The sequence below is a fragment of the Vigna unguiculata genome, chromosome 5, assembly GCF_037176805.1.
Source record: "Vigna unguiculata cultivar grain cowpea cultivar isolate G323 ecotype 2 chromosome 5, ASM3717680v1, whole genome shotgun sequence".
NCBI classification, from domain to species: Eukaryota; Viridiplantae; Streptophyta; class Magnoliopsida; order Fabales; family Fabaceae; genus Vigna; species Vigna unguiculata.
This window is the reverse complement of record NC_140796.1, coordinates 8,635,703-8,644,234: the sequence shown is the minus strand read 5'-3', so window position 1 is coordinate 8,644,234 and position 8,532 is coordinate 8,635,703. Positions and strand designations below refer to the sequence as shown.

The 8,532-nt window shown below is 28.7% G+C and overlaps 1 protein-coding gene across 1 annotated transcript; it reads left to right on the top strand.

Moving 5' to 3' along the window:
• On the top strand, window positions 1-1,855 carry LOC114185916 (cationic peroxidase 1-like). The gene is made up of 4 exons (XM_028073871.2): window positions 1-284; window positions 679-870; window positions 1,002-1,167; window positions 1,348-1,855. Exons 1-4 carry the CDS (start codon window positions 51-53, stop codon window positions 1,728-1,730), a joined length of 975 nt encoding a protein of 324 aa, XP_027929672.2. The 5' UTR covers window positions 1-50; the 3' UTR covers window positions 1,731-1,855.
• The last annotated feature ends 6,677 nt before the right edge of the window (window positions 1,856-8,532 follow it).

The following is an 8,532-nucleotide window of genomic DNA, read 5'->3' as shown; positions in this document are numbered from 1 at the left end:
TCTATCTGTTCTATACTTCGAATTTCTACTTAGAGTTTCCATTTACAATCATGGATACTACTCTTTTCTCCATGAACAAACCAACAACCTTAAAAATTCGCTTCTTCTTATTCTTATGTTTCTTCATTGGGATAGTTTCATCCCAATTGTCCTCTGATTTTTACTCCACAACCTGTCCTAATGCACTTTCAACCATTAAGAGTGGAGTGGATTCTGCAGTCAGCAATGAAGCTCGCATGGGGGCATCCCTCCTCCGTCTCCATTTCCATGATTGCTTTGTTCAAGCAAGTCAACTTATACCCTCATCAATCTTCTTCTTTTTTATGTTTTTCTAACCTAAACTTTCATGTTCCTCATGCACACACGCATGCATGTTTTTATCACAGAAAAAACCTTGAATTATATGACAGTGCTACTTTACTTTTATTAAGAAAAATAAAACCTTGATGGTTGAAAATTCGTAGCAGACTTCGTAGGTAGTTTTTTTCCTAATAAGGTAGCAGGTAATCACCAAGTCAACGTAGAATCTTCTCTCTTGAACACATATATCCACTGTTATATAAAGTATTATAGCTGTCATCAAATTACTATAATTATAGATGTCTACAACAATGTGTACCTACGTTAATATTTACATGATCTAATTTGTTTAACACATAATTTGATTAATTTGTTCAGGGATGTGATGCATCAGTGCTATTAAATGATACATCAAGTTTCACAGGTGAACAATCAGCAGGACCCAACGTGAATTCCATAAGGGGTTTTGGTGTAATAGACAGCATTAAGTCTGAATTGGAAAGCTTGTGCCCTGGTGTTGTTTCTTGTGCTGATATTCTCGCTGTAGCAGCAAGAGACTCAGTCGTTGCTGTGAGTAGTATATATCATAACATAACCCTAGATAATAAAAATACAACTTTTTTTTTCTTCAAGTTTACAATTTTCAATAATTAATAAAGTTAAATATGCAGTAATATTGAAATATGTGTGTCTTATTATAGCTTGGTGGACAAAGTTGGACAGTGCAACTGGGCAGAAGAGACTCAACCACAGCAAGTTTCAGTGGTGCAAACTCAGACTTACCTGGTTTTTCTTTCAGTCTACAGCAACTTATCGATGCTTTCTCCAAAAAAGATTTCACCACAGAAGAAATGGTTACCCTGTCAGGTATATATATATATCTACAATACTAAATTATTTTGGACCAAATATATTTATAACCTACCAAAATGCAACGTTTATTTCATACATGTAAACTAATTATCAAACACTTTGAACAGTGAAATATTTCATTATATATAGTTACCATGCACTTCATGTTCTTCCATTTTCTAAAACAAATTTCAGGAGGGCACACAATTGGGCAAGCTAGTTGTTCAACTTTCAGAACAAGGATTTACAACGACACCAACATAGATTCTTCGTTTGCAACATCGTTGCAAGCAAATTGTCCTAGCGTAGGTGGTGACAGAAATTTGGCTCCTCTTGACACCTCTCCGACCACCTTTGACAATGCTTATTTCCAGGATCTGCAGAGCCAGAAGGGTCTCTTGCACTCAGATCAAGAGCTTTTCAATGGAGGATCCACTGATTCTCAAGTAAATGGTTATGTCAGCAACCCTTCAAGTTTTCAAACTGATTTTGCCAATGCAATGGTGAAAATGGGAAACCTTAGTCCACTCACTGGGTCCAGTGGCGAAATCAGGACCAACTGTTGGAAGACCAATTAAGATATTGGGCCTTGTTGTACTAAGTATTGTCACTGTTGTTAGCAGTTCAGGGATAATCCCATTATGTTTCTTCAATTGTAATGTCAATTTTATAATATGAATCATCAATGTCTAGTTTTGTTTAATTTTGACTGGGTTATCTCTATGATACAGTTTGGTTTCAACAAAACAATAATTTGATGACTACCAGAGAAAAAGGTTGCCAATTTTTGTTCTTAAAATTGGAATTTTCTTCCCTTGTTTTGAGTTTTAATTAATTAGTTTAGTTACTTTAGATTGATGAAAGTTTCACTTTAGTCTTTTAAAGTGCTTATAAATCAAATTAGTCATGTTATCAATTTTCTACAATAACAGTGTTAATTTTGACTTACACGATATATCGAACTAACCAAATTAATATAATAAATCGATAAGAGACGAACTTCATCTATCAGAAACATTTTAAAGGATCAAAACAAAACTTTAGACTTAAAGTACCAAACTAAAATAAAATAAACGATCAAAAAAATTAATATTTGGTCCAACTTGCAAAATAATTTTTCAACTGAAACTAAATGCATGTTTTGACAGCATTAAAGTATTGAATCCATTTCCAAAAAATTTTAACACGAGTAAAAGTATAATATCTTTGTAAATTATGTTAATGGTATGAAATATGTGTTCGTGTTTTTTTCTTTTTTAACATGTGTGCAGAAGTTAAAATAATTAGTAATATCCAAATATCAAAAGTGTGGAGCCAAATATATATCCGACCTTAGCTCAGTTGGTAGAGCGGAGGACTGTAGTTGGTGATACCAAATAGTCATCCTTAGGTCGCTGGTTCGAATCTGACCTTAAAGTATTATAAGATTTTTTTATTTATTTTTTATTAAATTTAGTATATTAAGATTCTACTTAATAATATAGTTTATTCATTATCTTTATTATTAAAAGGTGTTGTGATTAGGGCAAAGATCTAAAGTTATATCTCCACTATTTTAATGTTATATTTTATTTCATCTTTAATTAAAACAGACCAAGTATAAAAAGAAGTCGTAGGTTGTTTTTGTTTTAGCATATATTCATATATTGTGGCAGCCTCATGCATGCATGGTATTAATACAGATGCATGATGCTTTCCTTTGTCGGAGTATATGGCTCCACTCTACTTAAAAAAACAAATCCAAACGTAAATTAACACTACCCCAAACATTATCCACATACATGAACCACATTCTAAACCATACGTGAAACCCAGACGGGAAAAGGAGGGAACTCAACAATAAACATATGGACGAAAAAAAATTATAATAGCAAGGATTAAGAAAATTTAAAAAAATAGGTATTTTATTTAAAATTTATTTTTTGAGTTTTTTTTATGTAAAATTATTTATTAATTTTTATAATTAATTTTATTTAACATTTCTTTTTCAAACAAATAAGACTAATCCATTTAATCTTTCTTGAAACATCGTTGACACTGGAATTGTTAACATTATTTTATAATTTATATACACATTTTGAAAAGAATATAATCTTTTTATATAATTAAGAATGTCAATTGGTTTATCATTTTTCCAAATCTATAATTTCTTTAAAGATATTTAATTATGAAATTAAATCAAATTCATCACTATCCAACAAATTGTCATGTTTTAAAATTTTTCAAGGTTGGAGTATTTTTTACTAAAAAATGTATAATCTAGTGACTTTAATTTTTTAACATTACATTATAAAAAAAATTCTTCATATATTTTAAATTGTTCAAATCTACCCTGAAGTGTGGTAATTTATTTATCTACAATATAAAAAAAGTAATCAATTCTAAACAACGATTCTTGAAGAGATTTTACAATTTCATTCTCAATGTTTTTCATCAAATTGTTTTTTTTTTTCGACTAATATGTTTTTCACAAAACTTAAGTTATTCTCAACTTGATAGTAAGTTTTTTTCCCTAAACTTGAGTTATCTTTCTACAGAAAACCTAACTTTGAATTATGCTACAATTAATAAAAGTAACCATAAATCTAATTAATAGTTTTGTAGAAAAATTTCAGCTTTTCATCAAAATATATACAAAAAAAACTCTTGAAACTCGTAAATCTAATTTTAGTACAAATTCAAAATAGAATAAAAATTACAGCAACACAAATAGAAAGGAAAAACATATAACCATAAAAGAGGATAAAAAATTGGTACATACGAACAATATAAGAGATTAAAAGAATGTAATCTGCCAAGACCCTTAAAAAAATTATTCTTAAAAGAGAATAAAATAAGGATAGGCAAGAGAAGTTACAAGGAGATAAAAAGAGAAGAGAATAAAAATAATTAAGTATTCTCTTATTCATAAACAAAATTATAATTTACTAAAAGAAAATTTAAATAATGTAATTTTCTCAAGTAACATAGGGACTATCTATATCAACTTACACAAATCATTGACTAAATTCTAGTTCATGATTTTATTCTTTTTATTTTTTTAGTAATTTTAATGTTTTTAATCTCAAAAATATCAAGAAAATTCCAATGCACAATTTTGTATACACTTATTTTTAATTCATCTATATCTTAAATTTTGATGTATTTTGTTTCCTAAACTTTAAAAATAATAAATATACTATTTTTAACTAATTGTGTTAAACTTTTTGACGTGTTTCAAGCTGATATTTAAATTGTTTCCATTACATCGTTTAACATATCCTAACTCAAATGTTAGTCAAAATGTTGTTTAACTCGAAAAAAAAATACTGTAAATTATTAAGAAAGCTTACACCAATTCATTTTAGTTTGAAAATAAAAATATATTAAATTTTAGAATAAGAACAAATTTTAATTTTGCATCCAATTTAAAGACTAAAAACTTATTAAACATATTATTTTTATAGTTCTTTAAAGGAATGAGGAAAAATCGGACCAAAAATTTTATATATATATATATATATATATATATATATATATATATTATGTGTATAAATTTGGAAACTAAACTAAAATCATTAATTTACCAAGATGTAAAGACAAAAATTGCAAAAATAAAGTACCAAAATCACGGTTCAAAAATGAAAAGATACCCAAAATTCAGAACCATTCAATTCAATACTTTTCTGTAGCTTTTTGGTTGGAATATCTAAGTATTTTGCCTCAACTTAATTAGGTGGGGACCTAAAACAACAATAGATGGGTTGTCAAATCTCACAACTTTCTTTCTACTTTAGGATCAACCAAACTTCTTTCTCCAATATTTAAATACATCAACCTACTCTTTCTTTCAATGTAAAAACTGTCCTATGATTTGCTTAAAACAAGAAGAAACAAAATAAACAAAATACATATATAAATAATAGTAATAATAATAATAATAATATTATGATATTGTAAAACCACTTTAGAATTGTTAACCCGTTTTCATATTTTATTTTATGATTAAAAGAAAAAGAAAATATGGATTTAAGAACATTATATTTTTCTTCTTCTGTTTTTTCTTCCATTTAAATTTGTTTTTATTTTTATTTCCTCTTAATTAATAGTAATTAATAGATTTTTTTTAAAATGATTAATAATTTGAATTCTAATGATCATATTAGCTATAGAATAGATTATAATTGGAAAAGGAATATCCAAAAATGTGGGTTATTTCTCTGAAACAAGTATAGCATATATATTACCAAACACAGGCTATCACACAATGTCTTTTACATGAGTTGTGAAACAGTTAAGGAAAAGAATTTGGCTCTGCAATTGTATCTCTTGTTCTATTGCACCAGAAATTATTAGATGCTCTTAAACTATACCTTACGCATCATTGTGATCAGTTTTTACAAATGCACACGTGGTTAATTAATACTATAATCATTTTATTTTTAGTTTAATAACTTAAATATATATCACTTACAAATTAGTCGAAATAATGAAACAGATGGTGTTCCATACTAATAATTTCCTAATTGCTTTCTCTTTTCTTGATTTATCAATTATGAAATGTTCAATTTATTAGGTGAAAATTAACTAAATATACAATATATTGACATCCACATATATATTAAATACAGCTGAAATTAATGCATTGCAGCATTTCAAATGTTTCTGCCCTCTAGTCATAATTTTGTCTGCAATACTTGAATATTTCTTTCCATTTTTTAGAATTGTTGTTTACTGTAGTTAGTTATTAATTTGTAGTTTTGACACAGTGAACGTGCATCTACCTACAATATCCATAACTGTATCTATAAATCTATATCTATGTTATATATATTTTTATTTTTTATAAATATATTTATACAGTGGTGCAAGAGTGGTCCATGTGCTCGTGGGCAACCTGGCCAGGTCAAGTCACCACAGTAGTTGCTCTGCCGACAGATTAGATTAATGAATGTTGGCTATCCCTTAATCTTTCCTTTCTGCCAACAACAGTTTCTTCCCATTTTTTTCATCATAATAAAAAGGGTAAACATATTTAAGTTATTCAGCTTTTACGAATATATTTTAGACCATCATATTCAAACTGCTGCAACTCCTTTGCCCATAGTTTTCTATGAAATCACAAGAATTTAATGGCGTGTAATTTGGTCGCACTTATAACCATTGTAATGCAAGTATTAATTAAAGTCAAGCAACTTAAAATCTACTCGCAACTTCTCGTTGAATGTAAGTATGATTAGACGTGAAACCAAATAAACTTAGGCAATATTTGTTTTGTTTAAAGTTAAAAAAACTATTTTTGTGAATTTCTATGTATGACGAATTCCAATATACTGTATAAAAAGAGGGTTGCTTCTAAAACAAAAAGTAGTTTTGTGTCTTCTGTACTCTAAGATAAAATCTCGATAAAAAAATTACTCTTAAAAAACATCATATTGCTAGAAGAGTGCAAATTTCTAACAAATGTTGACGTATCTGACATATATAACAGAGTCAAACGAATTTCCAAAGCAAAGTTTCACCCTTTAGTTATTTATTGCAGAAAAGCCATATATATATATATATATATATATATACACACACATGCATGTTTCTCTATGACTAAGGATATTTTGTATGAGAATCCGTGAGACACGAGAAAAGTTGAAGAAAAAAGGTAACGCTAATACACAATTGCGTCCTTTACAAACACGACAGTACCACAAACGAAGCCACTTTGAAACGGAGTAGAATTCGTGAGCTACTCCGGCCAATTTAATATAGCATGATAGTTACTTTTACCTGAATGTGCTTTTTGCAATGAATAATCACTTTGAGAAAGACAAAACTGAGAAGTAGTTGATAGGATACCAATATTGGCCTTATTTGGGAAGACAAAAACAAAATACAAGCTTTTTATTTATTTTTCTTCTCAAACATTCATGTTTCTTCTGTTCTCATCCGTTTAGCCTTCTGAAACCACAACACATGCATATATAAAAGCTCTCATGCAGCATACCGATTTGCCTACAAATCAGAATGCTGACTTTGTTTGACCCAACTCAAACTCATCACATGTGTTCTTAATTATAATCTCCGTTTTTTTAAGAGACAAATAGTTCAGGTTAATTACAAAAATAGGCAAATTTAAAAAGAAAGTTGAAAATAGACAAATCGTGTAATCCTTACGATTCCATCGGAAAGAAATCATGTACCCCTTAATGTTTTCTTTAATTTTGGTGGGTCAACCAGTCAAATCTATAAATTGTGGGAGCAGACGATCTTCATCCAGAAATCGCATGGGGCAGATGTTTTCGGTGTTGTAATTGATTACAAAAAGGATGTAATCGATTACCAGAGTTTTTGTAATTAATTACATACTTAATGTAATCAATTACGAGAGAGTTTAGGACATTTTTATTATTGATTACATTTTCAATCTGATCAAAAGAGTGGTAAGAAGCGTGATTAATATTTTATAGATGATGAAAGTCGTAAGATTTAAGATGAGAAGGCGACGAACATTACCCATGTCCCATGTCTTCTTCGAATCGATCAACCTAAGTATCTAGATTTTCAAATCAAATACCAACAGAAATGCGAAGATCGTAGATCTCATACATTTACTTGAGGCCAAATCTTAATCTCGTTCAACTAAAACCACTCACTTTGGAGTGACAAACCTAAATTACAATATTATATACTATTTCGTACAAAAATTGGTATTGTAATCAATTACATTTAATTCATAATGAATTACAGAAAACATCTTCAATGACCAAAACTTTCAATGACCAAAACTCTCTGGTAATCGATTATAACGTTGTGGTAATCGATTACAAAAATCCAAAATCTCAGTTCTAACATTTATAATTGATTACTTATATTTCATAATCAATTACAACTGAAATCATTTAGGTGTCACACAATTTGAGTTCAAAATGGTGCTGGGCACAATTTCTTCTTCTGAAAATGTGAGGACCGCACAATTTGTCCATTTTCAAAATTTTTTAAAATCCCCATTAACAAGACAGATTTGCCTAAATTTGAAAAAAGAAAATTCCTATAATATCCTTTGTTATCTCTATGATGAAGTTTTTTTATAAGTAAAAAGAAAACAAATTTCTCTTATAAACTGCATTCTTTCATGTCTATGTTCAAATTAATTTTCCCGAAAAAGTTTCTAAGCTTTTCAAAAGTACTTATTTTACGTTATTAATTTACCTTTTTCCTATAAATAGAGATGAAGATCTTTATCTAAACAAACTACTTACTGTCACAAAGCGGTAACAAAAACCAACTTAACAATAACCCACAGATGATACTGTTGTTCTTACTTAAAACTATGAATTTTTTTTTTCGCCGCATTCTAAAGGCAAAGAGAGAGTACATGTTTTTAACTGCATTATGAGTTTAACATGG

Coding starts and splice junctions, on each gene's coding strand:
- LOC114185916 (XM_028073871.2), top strand. CDS start 51: ATGGATACTACTCTTTTCTCCATGAACAAACCAACAACCTTAAAAATT. Junction 285..678: donor TCCATGATTGCTTTGTTCAA/GCAAGTCAACTT, acceptor TAATTTGTTCAG/GGATGTGATGCATCAGTGCT. Junction 1,168..1,347: donor AGAAATGGTTACCCTGTCAG/GTATATATATAT, acceptor AACAAATTTCAG/GAGGGCACACAATTGGGCAA.